The following is a 24107-nucleotide window of genomic DNA, read 5'->3' as shown; positions in this document are numbered from 1 at the left end:
ATTTTTTGATATGATTGAAACAAGGTCCGTCTGAGTGGACATGGTCCACATGGGTCAGTTTCCTTGCTCAGGGATGACAGAGGCAACCAGCACAGGTATGTACTTTCAATCCCCTGCCCACCTTTTTAAAAAAATAGTTGTAACTAAACTTTTTAATGGGAAAGGGCTATGTGCACGTGGGAATAAAAGGCAACCAGGACAGGAGAGTATGCGTTGCACGGCCCCTGTCCCTCCACCCCAGTCCCTTCCTCACAAGCAGCTTCTGTCAGCTGAGACGTGAGCAGGGTATTGTGCATACCTTCTAGGACGAAAGAAGGGACAGCACAGGGTCGTGCCCTGCCCGCTCTGGGGCTGTCGCAACCAGGTCAGTGGGAGAGAACTGAGGAAAACCCAAGACAGTTAAACTGCGACCAGGGGCTTTTCTTGTGTTGCCCCGGCTGGGAGGGTTTGGAGTGGGGGCTGAGGCTGGCGGGGGTGACGGGAAGCATTTTAATGCTGGCTTGGAACAGACGTCAAGGCAGCACATAGTGTGAACGAGGCCAGCCCCCTGGGGAGCGGGGCCAAGGCCTTTACCCTAATTCTTTGGTGGGGGGAGTTTGAGATAAGCCCAACTCATGTGTAAAATACCTTTATTTGTGTAGCTGAAGGGACGGGGCTTGCCGCCTCCTGGGTGGAGACTCTGAAATCACAGTCCTCATAAGGATGTAGCCTCGCGTGGGACCCCCTGTGAGACCCGCCCTGGACAAGGTGTCAATGACAACCATCCTGCTCCAGGCTGGTAATTAAGGAACAGATGGAATTTTTTGTACTGTCTTCCATTATTTTGTCTCGTGTGTGCGCATGTGTGTGTGTGTGCGCGCTTAATTAAAGAAATTTAAAAACACAGCAATGATCTCACCACATAGGAAACACTGAACCTCTGCAATTACGAGATGCAAAGTTGCAATCTCTTACGGAGGAGAAAAGAAATGGGTGTGTGCAAGTCCAGCTCAGAGTAGCATGCGTCTTAGCTGGATGTCACAGCCTGGGAGGAGAATCAGTTAAATTTTGCTTTTGTGGTTTACTTTTCCTTCCTCTGCAAACGGATTCACGAGTTCACGTAACAAGACTGCTTCGCGTTAAACCTCGTGATTGGATGATCATGGCTTCCTATTATGAAATGAGAGCATTTTTTGATTAATGGCACATAAAGAGCAGAACTTATTTTTAAAACCAAAAACAGCACTTAGGAAACGGCCTGGCTGCCCACCCACGACTGATTAAGTGTCAGATGTGTTCTTCCTCTGTGGACCCAGCGGCATGCTGCTCTCTTCCTGTCTCTGCCACAGTGCTAGGTGGACCCACGCTGTGCAAGAGCCTCGTTCGACATCATTTTCCTCGCAGGAAGTCATAAGTATTGGCTGACAGGCCGGTGGTGGGAGGTCCCCACTGGCGGGCACACAGGCAGGCAGTGCACAGGAGCGGGGAGGAAGAGCTAGGTTAAGGAAACAGCGTCTCCCTACCTGGAGGCTGGGAGGCAGGTGGGTATCTTTCCTGATCTGTGGTTCTCGGTGTCGGAAGGTGATGGTATCACCTAAGACAGGGAACTGGGATAACTGGACGGAAGCTGAGAAAGTGTGAACTCAGCAAAATGGAGGCGAAGCAACGCATGCATCGGCCTAGCAGGGAGGTTAAGAGCAATGCTTTAGAGCTGAACACACTCGGCTTTGGAAGCTGTGAGGCCTTGTGAGGATTAAATAAAATTGTGCATGAAAATGGTACAGCGCGGTGCCAGGTACACAGTGAGTGTTTAATATTTGGGAGCTGCAGACGGTGGCGGCAACAGGAATCAAGTGCCCAGACAGCTGCAGTTGGAAACTGGGGTGCCACAGTCAGGTACCACAGGGTACAACTAGGCATTCATACCGTGGCTTTTTTTTTTTTTTTTTTTTTTTTGGTATGTATGAGTGTTCTGACTCCTCAGTAGAGTTCTGAGGTCATCAAAGTGAAGGCTCTCTTGGACTCTATTCAGGGAAGCTTAAGTCCACAAAGCCCCTAGTTAGTGCTGGCTGTCCCTGAGGGGGTCACTGCAGCATGGTCACGTGGCCAGCCCCCTCTCAGGGCTCCCGGGCCACACACACCATGGGGGTCTGCTCCGGGACCCCTAGGCAGGAGGACCGGCCACACTGGTTCCGAGGATGGTGGACTGGAGATTGGGATGTTATTGGTCGGATAGTGGGGCCTGCTGCAGATGTCAAGCAGGAGAGGGGTGCGCGGAAGCTCGTGTTTGGCCAGAGGACTGGCAGCAGGATTGGACTGGCTACAGCCACAGGTATGGAGAACCACGAGTGTGAACATGCAGGCAGATGAGGACCTTAATTAGAGCAGTGAAAGAGCTTCTAGAACTAACTGGCAAGTGTTCACGATCAGCTGGAAGCGGAAAGGAGGGAGGTGACTTCTAGGTAATGCCATTCACTGAAAAAGGAAATAAGAGGAGAATGGGACTGGGGCAGAGGGGTGGGGTCTGAACATAGGAAAACGATAGTCTGGGACACACAGAGTTTGAGGTGCTTGTGAAACGTGTGTCAAGCATAAGAGCTAACATTTATTTAAAATTTTTTTTATGGAATATCAGTTTTTATTGGATTATAGAAGATGAAAAAAATTAAAGACTAAGAAACTTCACATAAGAAAGGTAATTGAAAAAGAATATAAGTGTAAGCACATATGAAATTAACATTTTGTGAAAAGTACAAATGATAAAACTTGGTAGATAACTCAGATATGAAAATCCAGTGGGGGAACTACGGATAATTGTTTCTTGGTAGGTTTGCTTAGTGTTGCAAATTTTACATTATTTTGTAAGGAAGTCATAAACCATAGTTGCTAAACACGATAGCAAAGCTTGAAGTTTAAAATCTAAAGACACTGTTTTCTTTCTGTAGTCAAGAGAATCATGTTTTTGAAGATTAATTAACTTTTGGTACCTCTTAATCCCCTCCCTATATCTTGCCCCTTCTCCCTTCCCTCTCCCCACTGGTAACTACTAGTTCTCTATATCTGAGTCTCTTTCTGTTTTGTTATATTCATTTGTTTTCTTTTTAAGTTTAGATTCCACATATAAGTCATAACATACAGCATTTGACTTTCTCTGTCTTACTTCATGTTACCCTCCATATCCATCCATGTTGTTACAAATAGCAACATTTCATTCTTTTTTTATGGCTGAGTAGCAGTCCATTGTAGATATATACTATATCATCTTTATCCATTCATCTATTGATGGATACTTAGGTTGCTTCCATATCTTTGCTATTGTTAATAATGCTGCTATAAACATTGATTGGGGTGCATGTATCTTTTCAAATTAGTGTTTTCATTTTCTTCATATATACACCCAGGAGTGGAACTAATGGATCATATGGTATTCTGTTTTTAGGTTTTTGAAGAACCTCCATACTGTTTTCCACAATGGCTACACCAATTTACATTCCTACCAACACTGTTCTAGGGTTCCCTTTCCTCTATATGCTTGCCAACTTTTGTTATTTGTGATCTTTTTGATGATAGTCATTCTGACACATGTGAGGTGATATCTCATTGTGTTTTTGACTTGCATTACTCTGAGGATTAGCGATACTGAGAATCTTTTCATGTGCCTGTTGGCCATCCGTATGTCTTATTTAGAAAAATGTCTATTCAGGTCTTCTGCCCATTTTTAATCAGGTTGTTTTATTGATATTGAGCTGTATGAGCTGTTTATATATTTTGGATATTAACCCCTTACTGGTCATATCATTTGCAAATATTTTCTCCCATTCCTTCCTTAGGTTGCCTTTTGTTTGGTCAGTAGTTTCCTTTGTTGTGCAAAAGCTTTTAAGTTTAATTAGGTCTCATTTGTTTATTTTTGCTTTTGTTTCCTTTGCCTTAGGAGACAGATCCAAAAGATACTGCTACAATTTATGTTAAAGAGCGTTCTACCTGTGTTTTCTTCTAGGAGTTTTATGGTTTCTGGTTTTACATTTAGGTTTTTAACCCATTTTGAGTTTATTTTTGTAAATAGTGTGAGAAAATGTTCTCATTTCATTCTTTTACATGTAGCTGTTCTATTTTCCCAGCAACACTTACTGAAGAGACTTGTCTTTTCCCCACTGTACATTCTTACCTCCTTTGTCGTAGATTGACCATAAGTGCTTGGGTTTATTTCTGGACTCTCTGTTCTGTGTCTGTTTTTGTGCCAGTACCATACTGTTTTGCTTACTGTAGCTTTGTAGTATATCTTTTTTGTTGTTAACATCTTTATTGGACTATAATTGCTTTACAATGGTGTGTTAGTTTCTGCTTTATAACAAAGTGAATCAGCTATACATATACATATATCCCCATGTCTCTTCCCTCTTGGATCTCCCACCCTCCCTATCCCACCCCTCTAGGTGGTCACAAAGCACTGGGCTGATCTCCCTGTGCTATGCGGCTGCTTCCCACTAGCTATCGATTTTACATTTGGTAGTGTATATGTATGTCCATGCCACTCTCTCACTTTGTCCCTGTAGTATATCTTGAAATCAGGGAGTGTGATACCTCCAGCTCTGTTCTTCTTTCTCAAGATTTCTTTGGTTATTCAGGGTCTCTCATGTTTCCACTCAAATTTTAGATTTTTTCTGGTTCTGTGAAAAATGTCCTTGGTATCTTGATAGGATTTGCATTTGATCTGTAGATTGCCTTGGGTATTTTGATTATTTTAACAACGTTCTTCCAATCCATGAATGCGATATATCTATCTATTTGGGTTGTCTTCAGTTTCTTTCATCAGTGTTTTATAGTTCCCCAAGTACAGATTTTTTTACCTCCTTAGGTCAGTTTATTACTAGGTATTTTATTCTTTTTGATGCAATGATAAATGGGATTGTTTTCTTAATTTCTCTTTGACAGTTTGTTGTTAGTGTATAGAAATTCAGCAGATTTCTGTATATTAATCTTGTATCCTGCAGCTTTGCCAAATTCATTGATGAGCTGTAGTTATTTTTTGGTGGCATCTTTAGGATTTTCTAAGTAATAGTATCATGTCTTCTGTAAACATGACAGTTTTACTACTTCCTTTCCAATCTGGATTCCTTTTATTTTTTTTGGTCTAATTGCTGTGGCTAGGACTTCCAATACTATGTTGAATAAAAGTAGTTAGAGTGGGCATCCTTGATCTTAGAGGAAATGCTTTCAGCTTTTCACTGTTGAGTATGATGTTAGCTGTGGGTTTGTCATATATGGCCTTTATTAAGTTGAGGTATGTTCCCTCTATACCCACTTTGAGAGTTTTTAATCATAAATGAATGTTGAATTTTATGCATCTGTTGAGATGATCATGTGATTTTTATTCAGTTTGTTAACGTGTATCGTATTGATTTTCAGATGTTGAGCCATACTTGCATCCCTGGGATAACTCCCACTTGATCATGATGTATGATCCTTTTAATGCAATATTGAATTCAGTTTGCTAATATACTTTGTTGAGGATTTTTTTGCATCTAGGTTCATCAGTGATACTGGCCTGTAATTTTTTTTGCTTGTGATATCTTTTCTGGCTTTGGAATCAGGGCGATGCTGGCCTAACAGAATGAGTTCAGAAGCATTCCTTCCTCTGCAATTTTTTGGTATAGTTTGAGAAGGACAGGTGTTAACTCTTCTCTAAGTGTTTGTGAAGCCATCTGGTCCTGGACTTTTGTTTATTGGGAGTTTTTTATTAATTTCATTTCTGGTAATTGGTCTGTTCATATTTTTTATTTTTTGTTCATTCTTAGGAGAGTGTACATTTCTAGGAATTTGTCAATTGCTTCTAGATTGTTCACTTTATTGGTGTATAGTTGTTCATAGTAATCTCATGATCATTTGTATTTCTGTTTATAGGTTGTAACTTCTTTTTCATTTCTGATTTTATTGATTTGGGCCCTCTTTCTTGATGAGTTTGGCTAAAGGTTTATCAATTTTATCTTTTCAAAGAATTGGCTCTTAGGTTCATTGATCTCTTCTATTGTTTTTTAGTCTCTATTTCATTTATTTCTGCTCTGATCTTTGATTTTTTTCATTCTACTAACTTTGGGTTTAGTTTGTTCTTTTTCTAGTTCCTTTATGTGTAAGGCTAGGTTGTTTGAGATTTTTGTTTCCTGAGGTAGACGTGTATCACTATAAACATCCCTTTTATAACCGCTTTTGCTGCATCCCATAGATTTTTGGATTGCTGTGTTACATTTTGATTTGTCTCTGGGTATTTTTTGATTTTTTTTTCTTCAGTAATCCACCGTTAGTTTAGTAGAATATTGTTTTAGACTCCAAGTGTTTGTGGTTTTTTTTGCAGTTCTTTTCTTGATTTCTAACCTCATAGCATTGTGGTCAGAAAAGATGCTTGATATGAATTTCATTTTTCTTAAATTTACTGAAACTTGTTTTGTGGCCTAGCATGTCACTATGTAAACTGGTGCAGTACTTTGATATAAGGATTGTTTACCTGGCTTTCTTCTCATTTCCATTTGCATGGAATATCTCTTCCCATCCCCTCACTTTCAGTCTGTGTGTCTTTAGATCTGAAGTCAGTCTCTGTAGGCAGCATATATACAGGTATTGTTTTTGTATCCATTGAAACACTCTGTCTTTTAATTGGAGCATTTAATCCATTTACAGTTAAAAGTAATTATTGATAGGTATGTACTTATTGCCGTTCTCTTAATTGTTTTGGGGCTGTTCTTGTAGTTCTTTTTTGTTTTATTCTCTTCCCTTGTGATTTGATGACTACCTATAGTGTTATGTTTGGATTCCTGTCTCTTTTGTGTGTATCTATTATAGATTTTTGGTTTGTGGTTACCATGTGGTTTATATATAGCAATCTATATGTATATATGTAATTACATTGCTGATCTCTTAATTTCAAATACATTTTAACAACCCTGCATTTTTACTCCCCTCCTCCCACACTTACTTTTTTTTGGCATCATATTTTACAACTTTTTGTATCCCCGTAACTACTTATCACAGATACAGATGATTTTACTACTTTTGTCTTTTAACCTTCCTACTAGCTTTACATGTGGTTGATTCACTACCTTTACTGTACTGCCTTTACCAATCAGCTTTTACCATTCATAATTTTCATGTTTCTAGTTGTGGCTTTTTCTTTTTCGCTTAGAGAAGTCCCTTAACATTTCTTGTAAAGTTGGTTTGGTGGTACTGAACTCTTTTTATCTTTTGCTTGTCTGTGTAACTTTTTTTTTTTTTTTGGCGGTACGCGGGCCTCTCGCTGTTGTGGCCTCTCCCGTGGTGGAGCACAGGCTCTGGACGCACAGGCTCAGCAGCCATGGCTCACGGGCCCAGCCGCACCACGGCATGTGGGATCTTCCCGGACCGGGGCACGAAGCTGTGTCCCCTGCATTGGCAGGCGGACTCTCAACCACTGTGCCACCAGGGAAGCCCTGCTTGTCTGTGTAACTTTTGATCTCTACATCAAATCTGAATGAAAGCCTTGCTGGGTAGAGTGCTCTTCATTATAGGTTTTTTCCCTTTCATCCTTTTAAATATATTATGCCACTCCCTTCTGGCATGCAGAGTTTCTGCTGAAAAGTCAGCTGATAGCCTTATGGGAGTTCCCTGGTACATAAGTTGTTTCATTTTCCTTTTAATATTCTCTTTATTTTTAATTTTTACCATTTTAATCACAATGTGTCTTGGTATGATGCTCTTTGGTTTGGTCCTGTGCTTCTTGAAGGTGGACGTCTATTTCCTTTCCCAAGTTAAGCAAGTTTTTAGCTACTATGTCTTCAGATATGTTCTCCGCCCCTTTCTCTCTCTCTCTCCCCCCTCCTTCTGGGAGTCCTATAATGCAAATGTTAGCATGCTTGATGTTGTCCCAGAGGTCTCTGAAATTGTCCTCGTTTCTTTTTACTCTTTTTTTCTGTTCCACCTCGGTGATTTCCACTATTGTCTTGTGGGTCACTAATTTGTTCCTCTCTATCGTTTAATCTGCTGTTGATTCCTTCTACTGTATTTTTAGGTTCAGTTATTGTATTCATCTGTTTGGCTCTTCTCTGTATTTTCTGACTCTTTGTTCGAAACTTCTAACTTCTGTATCTGTATTCATCCGTTCTTCTCCCGAGCTGTTTGATCGTCCTTGTGATCATTACCTTGAACCTTTATTGGCTAGACTGTCTGTCTCCATTTCACTTACTTCTTCTGTGGTTTTATCTTGTTCCTTCACTTGTAACACATTCCTCTGTTTCCTCATTTTGCCTAATTTGCTGTTTTTATTTCTATGTATCTGGTAGGTTGGTTACATTTTCTGACCCTGGAGAAGTGGCCTTTTGTAGGAGACGTCCTGTGCATCCCAGCAGTGCACTCACCTCTGGTCAGCAGAGCTGTATGTATGCTGTAGGGGTGCCCCCTATGTGGGCTGCCTGGGTTCTCCTGTTGTGGTCAGCTGACTGCTGCTGGCAGTCTAGTAGGTACGGCTGGCCCCTGGTCCAGTTCGTTGCCAGGCTGCTGGTTGGTAGGGCTGGGTCCTGAGACAGTTGGCTGTGGAATCTCAGAGTGTCCTGGGGCTAGGGCTGGCCCACTGGTGGGCAGAGCTGCGTTCTGGGGGTGGGGACTGGGGTTCCCAGATCTAGTGTTGACCTGCTGGTGGGCAGGGCCATGCCCCAGGGGGTCCTGGTGTGTGGGGCTGGTCCTGGGGTTAGTGTTGGCAGTCTGGTGGGCAGAGCTGGATCCTGGTGTCCGGCTGCAGGGATTGGGGCTCCTGGAGCTGGTGCTGGCCCACTGGTGGGTGGGTCCCAGGGCTAGTGTTGGCACACTGTGTATGGGGTTAGTTCTTGGGCCCTCTGGACAGGGCTGTGTCCCTGGGCAGCTGTGGGCTCAGGGGGTCCTAAGGCAGCAGCCCTGCTGGTGGGTGGGTCTGTATCCCCACGCTGTTAGTTGCGTGGCCTGAGGTGTCCCAGTGCTATTCCTGACAGGCTGACTGGCAGAGCAGCTAAGAAGCTGGTGCTAAGAAGCTAGAGAGGATTCCAAAATGGTGCTTGCCAGCTCTGGTGTTCTCCTGGTAGACAAGCTCCCAAAAATGGCTGCCACAGTGTCTGTGACCCCAGTGTGAGTTCCAGTTGCCTCCTGCCTTTCTGGAAGGCTCTCCAAGATCAGCAGGTGGGTCTGACTCAGGCTGCTTTCAAATTACCGCTTCTTCCCTGGGTCCTGACGTGTGAGATTCTGTGAGCACCCTTTACAATTGGAGTCTATTTCCCATGGCCCCCTGGCTCTCCTCAAAGTCAGCGTGCTGGCCTTCAAAGCCAAACGTTCTGGGGGCTTGTCTTCCTGGTGCAGGACTCCCAGGGTGGGAAGCCTGATGTAGGGCTTGGACCCCTCACTTCTCGGGGAGAACCTCTGCCATTATAAGTATCCTTCCTTCTGTGGGCTGCCCACCCTGGGGTGTGGGTCTTGGCTAAACCTGCCCCTGCCCCTCCTAACCGTCTTTTTGTGGTTCTTTCTTTATATCTTTAGTGGTAGAAGATCTTTTCTGCTGGATTCCAGTCTCTCTCATCAGCAGTGGCTCTGCAAACAGTTGTAATTTTGTTGTGCCCACGAGAGGAGGTGAGCTCAGCGTCTTCCCGCTCTGCCATTCGGCCAAGTCCTCAAGAGCTAACATGTAGTGAGGCCTAACTCTGTGTCAGACCCTGTGCTGAGCACCTTACGCATATTTAATCCTGCCAGGCTAGAAATAGGTGCCATTATTCTCATTTTACAGATGAGGAAGCCGAGGCACAGTGAGATTAAGTAACTTGTCCAAAGCTGCACAGCTAGTAAGGGGTGGAAGAGCCAGAATTTGAGCCCAGGGCATCGATTTGACCCACACTGCTGCTCTGTGACATTTGGACACCTGGGTCAGGAGCTCAGGGTGGATCTGAGTGGTAGCCGTAGACATGGAGTCATCTGAGGCCAGGACAGCACTTAGGCCCCGTGGAGCCAGCCAGGAAACGTTCCCAGCATCAAACTCGTCCTTTGCATTAATAATCAGGGGTAAGTACCCACATCTGAGGTGCCCTTGAACTTGGGGGCACTGTAGGGGACAGTGGGCCGTTTCTTAAGCATCACTGCTCAAGCCTACAAGCCCCTCCAGGATGATTTGCCCAGAGGAAGGGGGAGGCGGGACGGCATAATCGGGTTGACAGCAGCTTTGGGACAAGCCCCCACGAAGACACGTGAGACAGCGCAGGTCCCAGTGCCAAGCAGCCCTCCAGGAGGCCAGCCCAAGGCAGGGAGGGGTGGCAGGTGTGGCATCCAAGCTGTTCTCCGAGAGCCTTCCCCAGCAGGACTTACCCAAAGCTTACTCTTTGCTAAAGACTAAGTTTAGTGTTTGAAAAATTCAGATAAACCCAAATCTTAGAAAGCTGATGTCCTAAAGGACACTACAGGACACCTAGTTCAGTGTCCCCACTTTCCAGAGGAGGACATTGATGCCCAGAGAAATTAAGTGACTTGGCCAAAATTGTCCAGTTAGATGTCGTGGCAGGGCCACCACTTCGTCATACGATGATCCAAGGGTGGACACACCAGGTCCTCTACCTGTTGAGAACGTGTAGCCATGACCTTCTTCGTAAAGAGCTTTCTCTTAGGATGATGGCCAGTTTCCTTCTGTGTTGCAGGCCAGAGCCTGTTGGAGCTGTTCTTATTCTAGTCCTTTCACTCCCCTAGGCAGCTGCAGTCAAGTTCTGACTTAAGGTCAGAGAATTCTGGAGTGAGGAGACGGCAGAATGATGGAGAAGCTCTTAGCCTGCAACCTGCAATCCTTTCTGTAAACCGCTTGCTGCCGCTCTCTGCTGTGGCCCCGCCAGCTTGGCGTCCCTCTTCCTGCACAGGTGAGAGCTTGCGCAGACTGTGATGCAGTCACACGGACCCCCCAATAGGGCTTTGCCGCTGCTGCTCAGCAAAGAAAACAGTGCACCCCGCTTGTTACAAGGAGTGGTCACGCCGATCTTCTGAGGCTGGTGATTCCCAGGCACAGGGAAGGTGGTCCCCATTGGATTGATCTCCCACGCCCTTGCTGCTCAGAAGTGTGATTCCTGGACCAGGGCCATCAGCATGGCCCGGGAGCTAGTTGGAAATGCAGAATCCCAGGCCCACCTAGACCTCGGAGTCAGCATCTGCGCTTTGAAAGGACGCCCAGGTGCTTCCTGGCAGTGGCGCAGGGGAACGGCGCTGTGCCAGGTCCTCTTTCCCAGAGCCACCTTCCTAGGTTACCAGACCAAGGGCATATTATCAACAATCCCACCACCTAAAACGCAGCCAGCAAGCACTGCAGCCCTTCTTGCTTCCCCTAAAACCTTCAAAAAGACAAGACAGGACCAAAAGGTTGAGCGGAGAAGGTCTTTGTCCTATAAAGCAAATTCTCAGGTTGCTCAAGAAAGGGGGCAGACGTAAGTACTCAAAGAACAAAGCTGCCTGGGGCCTTCCCTCGGGGCAGTAACTTATATTCATCATTCCCAGGTTACTAAAGGACAGAAAGTTGGTAAATACATTTAGATATTCTTTAGAAGTTTGGAAGAAAAAAACTTTGGTACGCTAGGACTCATCTAGAAAGTTATTTGTGTCCAACAGTCCTTCCTTCACCGATAACACCAAATAACATGAGCTGGTTCTGTGTCCTCATAACTTGCTGTTGTGCCGATGCGCTGACCTACCCCTTCCCCCGACCCCTACCCCAGCCAAACCAAGAATTTTCGGTGGTTCCTGCTGGTGGTCGATAAAACAACACAGGAGTCAAGGAAATGATTTGTTTTTAAGACTTTTTTTTTTTGGTTTGTTTTTAAAGAAACTGCATACATCATTAGAGACAAACAATAATTTAAATACCATGCAGTTTCTGTATGTACAAAACCTAGGCCATAGAGATCCAGTTTAATTTGTGTTCTATTCACACTGTCTTCCTCGTACAGCCGGTGGCTGTTACAGCAGAACACAGGAGAGTGCTCTGATACAAAGACAAACTATGTACAGACACCCGGGAAGCAACTGGAAAAAAGCAACCGGTTTGGGGATCAACAGACAACTGGGAAGAAAAAGTTGTTTAAGGTGACCTTCGCCCACTGGCTGTGCACAGGGAGAGCCTGAAATTCCATTCACCGAAGCACACACCATGATTTTCATTCGGCAAATATAAATACACGTTGATAAGCAGGAGAAAAATAAGCTCGGAGGTTTTCATCACATCAACCGTCACGTCGTTTGGTTTCTCTAATCTGACATAAAGGCTAAAGTTTTACAGAGCTTTGAGGGCCTTTGGGGAGGAAAATATCAACAATTTCGAAACAGTAAGTAGGCTGATGGCCGTCTCTTCCGTCATGGATGGGGTGGGGACTTTGGGCGATTTGATTTCGAGAGGGGAACGTTTTGAGAAATCTCAACGTTTTTCTTCTGATGCTAATGCAAATGAAAAAGGCTCTAACTGCAGCTTTTCCAGAAAAGGGATGCTTTGTAAACCAGCCAGCCCATCTTCTCTTTCCCCCTTAATATGGAATCGTCATCTTGGAAAGAAAGAAACACATTTTTCAATTGTCATAACAATGTGGCAAAAAGGAAATTTGGATAGATTTCTATAAAGACCTCAAGATTTCAAGGAAGGAAAGACAGCAGAGGGCTCATCCTGTGACCTACGGAAGTTGCTGAGCTGCTTACAGCGGGCTTGGAAGAGCCCAGCTCGCGGGTGGTGACACGGGAGGGGCACCCTTCCACTTGCAGGGAGGTACTTCGGGACAAGGCTGCCCTGCAGGAGGAGAAGTGGAAACTGCGTTCAGTTTCTTCCACGCACAAAGTGGCTACAACCGTAGGGCACTTTGGGCGGGCACCCGGGACCGCTGGCTAGCTGCGGGGAACTCGATTTAGGCATCGTGTTCCCGGGGAATCTGAAAGGCCCGGAACCAAGGCCAGCAGAGAAGCCACTGGCCTCTGCGAGGCGCCCAGGCAGCGGAGTGAGGTCCCTTAGGACTCACTCCTGGGCCAGGGGCAGGCTGACTGTCGCTCCAGGCCACCGCGAGCCACAGGAAGCCCAGACTCAGATCCTGGCCCGGCGGGCACCTCAGCCTGGAAGACGCGCCCACTGCGGAGGAGGTACACGGCAGAGCCCCACGTCCCTCGGCGTGCCACCTGCACTTTCAAAGGTCAGTAAGCCTTTCGGGAAGACGCCATTTACAGCCACGCTACAGCCCTGGCCGCATCTTCCCTGAATCAGTCACCCCACCCACGGCCGTAGCTATGCGGATTCACCATTCAGAGAAAAAAGGATGGGGTGACACGTCCTCCTGGGGCTGGGCGCCAGGCGCTGCGAGGAAAGCGTGCACCAGCTTGGCACGAGCCGGTGGGCACTGCCTGGAACGCTGCCCCAAGCTCCCTGCCAAGTGCACGGTGATGCCGGCCACAGGGGCCGTGAGCGCCAGCGGAAAAGGAACTGGCCTCACCCATGGCTGTGGGGCCCAAGAGTAAATTGATCCCACGCGTTTTGGGGTGGGGACCAGTTAACTCTTTTTTTGTGAAGCCCAAGCTTGGCATCTTTCTAAAGCCTGGGCCTCTGTGGCGGGGAGCAAGCCGTCACTGGGAGAGCTGGTAGGACCTACAGGATCACGGCAGGACGCCAGGCAGAGCTGCACGGCTGAGGGCCCTACAGGCTCCATCAGGAAGGAAACCGGAAGCAGCTCAAGCGGCCTCCTTCAGAGCGCAGTCAGGGTTTGGAGAGGCCCCTCCTCCACTGCACATCCTACCCTCACCTACCCTGTCACCGCTGCTTTCCTGTGGTCCCGAGAGAGGAGGGTGGTCAGAGATACATCTCCAGTCACCCTCACCAGCATCAAGGGGGAGAGGAAGGCTGCTCCCCGGAGAAGCAGGCATGGAAGGTCCAGCACAGCAGGTATGGCTGGCGTCTGCCCAGCGCTGGGGCTTCTGCACAGACTCTTCAGTGCAAAGCAAGCCTGGAAGGCCCTCAGGTGGTTCTGGAGGACCAGTCCACCAGCGGCTGGAAATTCAGCCTTTCAGGAATGGTTTCTGGCCTGCAGGCATCGGTCCTCGACTCAAAGGCCATTAACAGCCAAGCCACCCGGTCACCAGCCCTGGGGCACGCAGAGAAAATGAAGAACATGGGCCAAGCAGTTTGTCACCCCAGCCTTTATGCCCTCAAAAGGGGGCTCATGCTCACACGTGTGATCCCACCACGCCGCCCGTGGCTGTTGGTATGCGTAAGATCACCCGTGACACCGGGCTTTGCTACTGACAACTTTCCCCTTCTAAACCAGAGCTTCCTGGAAGGCAGCCCGGCTCAGCCTGAGGGGACAGGACAGGCGCTCGTGCCAGCCTTCCAGGCCTGGAGCACGCACTGTCAGCCACAGGCTCCCCCAGAAAAGGGCTCTCCCTTCAGTTCACGGCCTGGGTGATAGCTGGAGGGAGAGGAGGACGCTGCTCCCTCAGCAGCCGCCGCCTCAGGGCCCCCCAAACCACATGGCACACCTGGAGCCAGTGTATCTGGCCAAGTCTAGAAGGCCAGCCGGCTCGCCCGCTTTGCACAGTCATCCCAGGCCAGATCCACCGCCTCGGCTTTCCTTGGACTCTGCCTCCAAAGTGTCTGTCGCCTAAGGCTCGCCGGAGCCTGAACAAACGTGGTACCTGCCAGCCTGGCCGGAGAGGCCCAGGGCTTCTCCTAGTGCTGGAAAGTCTCCGGTGTCCTCGGCCCTGCCCGGGGCAGGGCACAGTCCCTTATCAGCAGTGGCACCAGCACCTCTGACCACGGAGCCGTAACCATCGCCATCCTGCTTGTGTTTCCTTTTCCTTTTCTTCTTTTAAAAAAAGGTCGTTCAGAAGATTTACATCGTAATGGGGAAGTGAATAAATACCAGCACTTATGGTTCTTATAAACTTATGTTTTGAAGACAGCATAGCACTCAAGAGGAATTCGACTGTTAAGGTCGGTGAAACCTAGGAAAACAAATAATTCAATCAAGACCCGGGGGCTGCGAAAGGTGTCGGATTGGACACTCCAGATCTCCGTCCTCGAATTCCTTGTTTCTGACAGCCACAGGGAGGCTTAAATCTCCACAGGACCCCTCAAGAACTGTAGGCCCACCGAGTTCACCTCTGGTTTTGGAGAAGTTTAGCCTGGAGCTCCCGGCGCCCTCAGCCCAGGCAAGGACTCAGCAGCAAGGTGGGGACCCCAGCCTCGCGTCTCCGAGTCAGGCACTGTTTCTCCAGATGTTCGCCCAAGGAGAGGGTCAGAAGAACTCAGCGGCTCCGTCGCTGACTAGCCCTGTGACCTTGTATAAGCCCCTCCTATCTCTCTGTGCTTCAGTTTCCCCAGGTAGCGTCACACACGACTGTCTGGGAGAACGACATGGAATCAGGCGTGATCCCGCTTCCCAAGTCCCATGTGGATTCGGTACTTTATCCTAGTTTGGTCTCCGCTGACTGGCTGTACATTGGCAAGTGATCTTTTCTCCTCAGCTTATGTTCTCATAACTACCCACCATGTTGGTGGTCTGGCATTTAGCAGATCTTCAGTTTGAATGAGTTAAAAACTAGGCTTTGAGAAGGCTGCGTTCAGCCTGGGCCTTTCCTGCTCCTTCCCTTACTTTGAGAAACCACAGTGGAACACGTGGATCCCCACGTAGCTCTTTCTTTTATCTTCTCCCCTCACTGCACCCACCTCACCACTTGTCCTCCAGAAGCAGCTAGGATAGCTCAGTTTGCGGGTAAATGTTATAATTGGAGGGGAAAAAAACCCACTTGATACTAACCTTGTTAAATGTCTACTCAATTCGTGAACTTCCATTTCAGTGCTTTTAAATTCATTGAGCTCCTTCCGAATGGCAGCCTGCAAGGAAGAGAAGCCCGTGAGAGTGCAGAGGATGGAAAGCAGCTCACCTTCTTTTATTCCTATGCTTTCTTTCTTCGACAAAGCCATACACGTGCATAAAACGGATTCTTCCACCGGGAGAAACAAAATCACCTGAGGTCTCCTTTAGAGCCTATGCAGAGTCCCGTCCCCCTAAATCTAAGTTGCGAGCACTCCGATTTGGGATCCTGCCCAGAGCTGTTCCACCTGGGCAGCGCGAGGGCCCTTCCACCTGGCCCACACTCCTGGATCCTGAGTGCACATATCTTTCTTTGGTGAATCTAAGCTCATCAGAGGCACAGCGACACCTCGGGATGGATACTTCTAGAGGAGGTGTGTGAAATTCCCCAACCAAACGAAGGGGTGACGGCCAGCTGCCCCCTTTCCCTTTGACTCATGAAGCCTTGGCTCCTTTACAAGTCTGTTGACTCTGAGGTGATATATTTCACCATGGAGGGTATGGAATGTGTTTTGAATAACCTCAAACACGCATGAGATAAACCTGAATGACCTCGTCCTCACAGTCACAGATGTGGCCATCGTCTGGGGCCACGAGAAGGCGGAAGGAGGACCGGAGCAAAAGAACGTCTGGGGTTGGAGAAAACCTTACCTCTTCCTCGGGGCTGAAAATTTAAACGTGGGCCCATTCCCATAGCTCTTTCTAAGGTTGATACGTGCTTTGATGGGAAGATAATCAGGGCACGGAGAGTCTGAGGATGGAAAAGTCTTTTTTTTCCATTCATCCAAAAAACTTCTATTGTGTGCAGTTGTACTGTGCTAGGTGTATTATGCAAAGAGGAATCAGAAAAGTTGCCACTGTTTGAGAGTTAACAGTCTAACAGAAGACATAAGTGCATAAATAATAATTTATAAAATGATAGGCATCTCTAGAAAGGAACAGATAAAACAATTTCTACTTCAAGTTGGTCGTCCATTTTTGGAGAGCCAGTTAAGATGCCACCCCTCAGTCAGACTGCTTGTATAAGTAAGATTAAGGGCAAGGCAGAAAGCAATTTAATACTTCTTGTTTTTGTGTATGTGAGAATTTTTATGATTATGAAAGTAATGCGTAAGATTAAGGGCAAGGCAGAAAGCAATTTAATACTACTTGTTTTTGTGTATGTGAGAATTTTTATGATTATAAAAGTAATGCGTGAGAAAATGGGCAAGGGACTTGAACAGACATTCACAAAAGGCCAGTCAACATATGCAAAGGGGCTTGAGCTCATCAGAAAACAGGGAAATGCAACTAACCGTCCTGAGAAACCACTACACACCCACCCAAAAGGGCTAAGATGATACCACGTGTTCACCGAAATAGGCAACGATGAGAACTCTCATAAGCTGCTGGTGAGCGTGTAAATTCATACAATCACTTTGGGACACTCTTTGGCATTACTACTAAAGCAGCGAACCCTCTCCACACTGCAGGACACACATATTCTGCTTCTAGATTCAACCTCAGCAGAAACGTGTGCACTCGTGAATGAAAAGACATGGAAAAAGAATGTTCATAGCAGCATTTTCATCACAGCAGCGCTGTCAGTCAACAGTAAAGCAGGTAGCTACATTTTGGAAGACTCGTAACTCTAAATACTATGGTATTTCTCTTTACAGTCCTCTTTGTGCGTATTTTATATTAAAGATACACACTCTGTACCCTTCCAATAAAAATGTAATAACACAAGTGTTTCTTCCTAAGATAAAGTTATTTGTAAACATTTTAATGATCACACGATAGTTGACCGTATTCTTGTTACTGTGATCATTAACATGCACTGTGTGCCAAGCACTGTGTTCAGTACTTTGTATTCTCTATCCAGCCTGATCCCAGAGCGCTATGCTCCAGCACAACCATCGTTTCATGTCCTCACCTACGGCTGAAGTCCAGGCAATCTGCTTCTGAGGCTGCTGGTCCGCTAGTCCTCAAAGCGTTTTTATCTCCTTATCAAACCGTTAGCAACGAGGGCCACCACCTCAGGCCCACTGGCCTAGCCAATTCCGTCTACCAGAGCAATGCTAATACTTGGGACAAAGTGGACGTGGTACCACACTTGCTGCTGGTGTGGCTGTCCTCCAGTTTATCTATTCCTTTCTGGAAATTTCAACCGTATCATCTCACTCTTACTCTCACAATTCTGCCTCAAAAATGTGACTGAAGACAGGAGCTTAAGAACCCTGACAAGGTACTTCCATAAGCTTCCTTTTCTTTTTTTCCTTCCCACTATCCCCCAGGCAGGAAGGAGCTGACTTGACGTTCCCGCTTCTTGGCTGGGGGCTTCCCTCTTCGTTCCTTCCAAGGAAGCTCCTCTTCCTTAAGGCAGTAAAACCACATGGTCTAAGAGAGACCAATGGGAATGTCTTCTATGCCATGGAAGGAACGCTATGGTCTGAGTCCTCCAGATGTAGCCCTTGATATGGGACCAGAAGACTATACCAGCAATTGGTAAATATCCCAAACAAAAAAATACATTGCTCTACTCTCCAAAAATTTATCTTTGTCTTACAATTACTAGTTTTAGTGTAGAGTGAGTGCCTGTCTCACCTCTCTCCTGACCTGTATTTGTTTTTTGTTTTCGTTTTTAAAATTTTTTTTATACAGCAGGTTCTTAGTAGTCATCAGTTTTATACACATCAGTGTATACCTGTCAATCCCAATCGCCCAATTCATCCCCCCACCACCCCCTGGAAAAGTCTTTACATAGGATCAGAATGGCTCCTCCCAAGTTAGGAAGGCACTCGGTTAAAGTGCCTGGCTGCGGGGGTGGGAGGTGTGGGCACTGCTTCCCAGCAGCCCCGGAGGAACTGGATAGGCTCCCTCACAGCTGCTTAGGATTCTAGCTGGTACCTTCCCTTGACGTTTGCCAGTTCCCTCAGCCTTGGTCAGCAAGCACGCTGCAGTGAGAGTGTGAACAACAGAGCGAGGTCACATCTATGTGACACAACTGCCTGGGGTGGGACGGAGGGGCCTGTCTGCTGCCCGAGGTGAGGGGTGCCGGTTCTTGGGGCTGCTCACCATGATTTCTATAGAGGGGAGATGTGAGGTTTCCACTCGTCAGGACCTGGGGGCTGGCCTGCCCCGGGCGGGGCGGGGGGAGGGGGACGGTTTCTGGGAGGTGCCTCTGGCCGCGTCAGTTCCCTCCCCCTCCCCGCCTCCCAAGTGCAGCGGCTTCCCTGGGCTCACACTCCAGCCAGAGGCCAGGCTCCGGGTGACCTCCTGCATGGCCTGTGAGGAAGCCACCTGCCCCGGGAAGGGATGGGGCAAAGGCAGGACTCGAGGAGAAGGTCCCCGGTGTACCCGAGTTCCCTTATTGTCACTTGCACACTGTACCGCGTTATTGTCTTACACTTTTTTTTTTAAAGGCCCTTACCCTCCAGTTCCTCATGGTGCCTGGATAAGAATCACAAAGGATCCCCAAGCAGAGGTCCCCTTAGATACGTGTATGGATGAAAGGCATCTGTCTTGAGCCTTCTCCAGAGCAGGGGAGGACCAGCTCAGCGCCCTCTCTGCACGCTGTCTGGAGCCCTTGGGGAAAGGTGCTGGGAGCAGCACCGCAGCCTGCCCGGCAGCCACTCAGCCCTCAGTACCGACCCAGGCACCGGCACCCTGGCTCTGCGCGCAGGCTCCACGCAGTCTCCGGGCGGCAAGCTGGAGACCCAGCACCCGGCTGGCCGTGTGGCCCCGCCCCCTCCCCGCCCCTCTTACTTTGTCGGCAGCGGTGAGGCGGGTCCAGGGCTTGTCGGCCCTGCGGTCATAGTCCTGAGCGTCGGCCACCTCCACGTAATCGCTGAAGCGGATGAGGATCTTCCGTTCTCTCAGCTCTTCCACTGTGGGCCTCTGGCTGAGCTGCGGGACGGAGAGATGGATGTGGTCAGCCTATGACGTTTAGATCACTTGGTCCATCCGTGAATTTATAGGTGGGAAGACGAGGTCCAGAGAGGCAGCTGACGCATCACACACACGTGAGGGGCAGGGCCCAGGGGACACAGGGCTCCTGATTCCTGGACTTCTCCAGGACTCTGTGAAGGAGTTTACTAACTCATGAGCTGCCTCCAGGCCTATTCAGCCAGCCAGCCAGGCTGTCTCTTAATAACACTGCAGCGTCCCGGTCTGTACACGCGGGGTGTCTGTGCATGGCTGTGGGTCTTCCCACGTCTGTCCTACCTTTCCCATCAGGGGACAGAAATCTTACACAACAGTTTTTTTTTTTTTTTTCGATACACGGGCCTCTCACTGTTGTGGCCTCTATCGTTGCGGAGCACAGGCTCCGGACGCGCAGGCTCAGCGGCCATGGCTCACGGGCCCAGCTGCTCCGCAGCATATGGGATCTTCCCGGACCGGGGCACGAACCCACGTCCCCTGCATCGGCAGGCGGACTCTCAACCACTGCGCCACCAGGGAAGCCCAACACACAACAGTTTTATATTCTCGATTTGTGAATCCACATCTGTGTGTTAAACTTAGTGCTCTCTGCAAGATGGGTTTGTAATACTTTCTGTGTATGTGTCTTAGACACAAAGAAAGTGTATGTGCAAACGGTATGCAAACTCCGGGGTGTGCAGGAATGAGAGTATGTTGATTTATGAAGTCAGGGAGACCCTACCCCTCAATAGCTCAAATGAAAGGCGAGTCCACAAAGGCAGAGCTAGCCCGCGTTGATGCCAAAGAAGACTCAGACGGGCTCTTTGGATAGGTCTGTGGTGAAGGAAGGAAACAAGTGAATTATTCAACCATCTCCCAGTGTTACCCGCTAGCATCCTTCCTTTGTACTTTAACAACATAAGGCTGACATTTCTATTATCTCTTCCTGTCACCAGATTTATTTCTTCTGGAGCAACACAGTTGCTCTCTCTTTAGGATGCTGTCAATTCATGTTCAACCAATGTTAGTTAAAAGCAATTTTTCTCTAAGCCCTAGACTGTATTTAATTCTATTCACAGAAGATCCAGTCAAATAGAATCTTACCACAAAGGCCTACAAAACAAACACACGCAAGTGAATCCAAACCACCCCGGCTGTTTTGACTGTATATCACGCAGCTGCCATACACCTTGGCTGGTGCCAGAGTGTCCCAGCTTGCTACCAACCGGCCTACGATGGAAGAGCATCGTTAGATGACTGCCTGGCTGGTGCCGAGCAGAACGGTGACAGCTACTGCGAGGCTCCGGACAGGACCAAAGCAGCCTGCGGGTCCCCCTTGGCCAAGGGAGGAAAAACCTGGGGCTCAGAGGCCTACTGGGCTGTGGCACTGGTCACCTGTCTAGACGCTGTGTAGCTCCCCCACTCAGAGTGGCTGCAGTCTGTCCCGAGGTGGCCCTGGTTTTCCCGGGACAGGGCATTTTGGCATCAGCTGTGACCCGTCACAGGAAACCAGAGGTCTCCCACGCTCTATGGTTAGGGGTGCTGTAAACAAAACTGGTGGCCTATCCTGACTCCAAGATGTGAGTGCAGGGCGCTCTGTACTGTCATTAGAGTACGTAGGCATTTACCGTAATACCACAAGGCATGAAGACTTCTACTCCAAGCCCCAGTTTGTGTTTCTAAGGACTTACTAGCTCGCCCTGGGGTGTTAGACAAACAGTACTATTTTCTCAGTACGCCATGACAGGAGAAAGGTTGTTAAAGTCGGAATTTCTAATTTCAGTTTCTCACAGTCATGATGTGGATTCTATTAATAGCCTGTCTATGTAGAGTCTGGAGTGAACAGAAACCTAGAGGCTGGCTCTGAAGGTGAGGGGCTCTTCTTCATGCCTGAGTCTGGTGGGGATTGGACACGACCCTCTCCAGATCAGTAAGAGACCGGGCCCCAGTGCCACCAGGGAGTGAGTGAGGAGGACGCCGAGTTCTCCTGCCGGGAGAACCACTGCCCGGACTCTGCTGTGAGCCAGGGCTCACACCCCTGGCCACACGGGGCTCAGGAGAGGTGCCTTTGGCTCCTGGATGGCTCTAGCCCTTGGGGTGCGTGCACCCAACTTCCTTGCCTGGACACTAAGGAAATTATCTTTGCAGCCAAAGTTGGTTTTCTGCGGATGCTGGGCTGGAAGAAGGGGTGGGGTGCAGAGGTGGGTAGCGTTATGTTTCCATCTATGGCAGCAATAATATCGTTTGCAACCAATTACTCAACAAAAGGGTACGCTGAGACCCCAATTCCACTATTAACACAACCTGACCCCGGTACATTTCTTCCCTTCCTTCCCTCCACTCCTTCCTCCCTTCCAGCCATCCTCCCTCCAATACTGCTTCCCAGCCAGCCAGCCAGCCAGCCAGCGAGTTTTTGGAAGTGGGAAGCAGGCATTTATCCCAAGATAAAGCATGGAAATTTTAGGTTAGTTTCAATTTGGCTGAAGAAAATGCCTGGTCTGTGGCTCTCAGCATCTGCTACTGTGTTTTATTTTTCTCAGTGTCTTAAATAGAACGATACTGAGGAAATCCTCGGGCTGAGGGTGAGTGCAAAGCATCCCCCACCACTGGCTTCTGGTCTTGGTGTGATACAGGCTCCCGAGGAACAGAACGTGCCCAGAGCCAGGAGGCGATATGGATTCCCTACCTGCTGGCACGCTCCACATCTCTGTTCACAAAACCAGATGTGAACGCTGCTTCTGGTCTCTCCCCCATAAACAGTTTATCCCTTCACTCAGGCTCATTATTTCTAATTCCCCAAGCCAGTCCCAGGGGAGGCAAATGCTGAAATTACAAGGCAGTTTTCCTGGGAGAAGGAAAGAGAGGTAACCAGGGGGAGGAAGAGGCATTTATCGATAGACTTGAGGACCTGCAGAAACCCCACCCCTAGTATTACCCCTCCCGGGGCAGATGGGTGTGGGAGGAGACCCTCTTCTCTCGCCCCGTCCTGCCAAACTATGCAATTAGTCAAGCTTTCCCTTGCAAAATCGAATGCTCTTTTTAAAGAGATGAGAATTAGGTGCATGTCTAGATCTTTCCCTATTACTAGTTTTTAGCAAGAAACCCTACAGTTTAGGAGAATTTTGGGGTCCCAGCAATCAAGTCCAATGAACTTTATGAAAATCTGATTAAACATTTTTTCTGAATGTCTAGACCTTTCTCTATCAGAAATGAGGGGCCATCACCAGTCTCCCCTTGATAACCTCATCATTTCAAAGACACACTTAGAATAATGCATCTCCCCCGGTCCCCCTCACTACTCAGTCTCAGGAAAAGGGATGCCCTGCGTCCAAAGGCTGGGTGGTCTTAAGGATGTTAAGAGTCAGACCTTGACTGGAGTGAGGGCACCTGGATGAAGTGAGGGCCCTTAGCTCTTGTTCGAGTTTCCCACCAGGGGACACCAGCCCGTCAGCGGCTTGTCAGGCCCTTGCTTATCCTACTCCCTTTAATTGGGATGGTGTCTGGCTTGTCACCGTATGTTTGGGATGCTCTAAGGGCAAGAGCGTGTTGAGAAACACAAATCATCACCTTGATAATTGGTACGATATTTCAGGATCTCTGAATTTCTTCCTTTGCATAATATTTCTAGGGAGAAAAATCCATGAACAAACCTTTAGAAAATTAATTTTAATGGGTCTCTTAACTGTCTCTAAGCTTTGAGTATCTTTCTCTCAAGATGGTCACTGTAGGAGGCTGATGAAAAACACTTTAGTCAGACAGAATATAGTAGTACACCTTCTGTGTCATTAATTAAAGCTGTCAACATCCTCCAAGAGTAGCCTCAAATAAGAGTTTATTATCAAAGAGGAGCCTCAAATAAGAGTTTATTATCAAAGAGGCCACTCGTAGAATTAGATCCACTTGGGTCTCCATGACATTGCCAAGCCATCTACTTTGGGGGTTAAAAACATATAAAAATTCTAGCTTTCTGACTTTTATCTAAGTGCTTTTCAAACATCTTCATTAGATTTATCAATACTTTTGGCATTTTCCTAACTCAGTAATTCAAATCGGATTTAGCATAATAAACTCAAATAGTTCTTAGGTAACAGGTCAGGAAGAGTACCAGCGGAGACAAGGAAAACTCGCACTTTCCCAGGGTCATAGCAAATAACTGATACATTTGAACTTGTGATTTTGATAATGAATTTCCAGTTGCCTCATGGGGTTACGGTGAATTTTTAAAAACAAAATATTCACTGTACCTGCAGATAGAATGCACTTGACATCAAGTTGCTTGGGGGTAGGCCAGTGTCACCAGCCAAAAGGACTGAGGGTCATGAAGCTGAGTGGACCACTGGCCCCTGGAGAGGTCCTAGAGAGTCCAGAGAGCTG

At 47.6% G+C, this 24107-nt stretch overlaps 1 protein-coding gene and 1 long non-coding RNA gene across 13 annotated transcripts in view; one reads left to right on the top strand and one right to left on the bottom strand.

Annotated features, from left to right (window-relative positions):
• Positions 1 to 801: 801 nt before the first annotated feature.
• LOC137231566 (uncharacterized) lies at positions 802 to 17613 on the top strand. The gene is made up of 5 exons (XR_010946658.1): positions 802 to 9150; positions 9505 to 9594; positions 10696 to 10859; positions 11937 to 15458; positions 15814 to 17613. It is a non-coding gene; the product is annotated as an uncharacterized lncRNA (long non-coding RNA).
• Positions 11770 to 24107, bottom strand: part of PHACTR1 (phosphatase and actin regulator 1) — a 540649-nt gene continuing 528311 nt past the window's right edge. For 8 of the 12 annotated variants that reach the window (XM_067752013.1, XM_067752010.1, XM_067752012.1 and 5 more), the window contains 3 exons: positions 19578 to 19718; positions 15774 to 15850; positions 11770 to 14958 (listed from right to left, as the gene is read on the bottom strand). In XM_067752013.1, the coding sequence (XP_067608114.1) occupies positions 14943 to 14958; positions 15774 to 15850; positions 19578 to 19718 (234 nt within the window). In that variant the 3' untranslated portion in view covers positions 11770 to 14942. Of the gene's footprint in view, positions 14959 to 15451; positions 15851 to 19577; positions 19719 to 24107 lie in introns of those variants that run through there. The other 4 variants (XM_067752006.1, XM_067752007.1, XM_067752008.1 and 1 more) reach the window with 1 other exon arrangement.

The sequence above is a fragment of the Pseudorca crassidens genome, chromosome 10, assembly GCF_039906515.1.
Source record: "Pseudorca crassidens isolate mPseCra1 chromosome 10, mPseCra1.hap1, whole genome shotgun sequence".
NCBI classification, from domain to species: Eukaryota; Metazoa; Chordata; class Mammalia; order Artiodactyla; family Delphinidae; genus Pseudorca; species Pseudorca crassidens.
The sequence above is the reverse complement of the archived record's forward strand: the minus strand, read 5'-3'. Positions and strand labels throughout refer to the sequence as shown.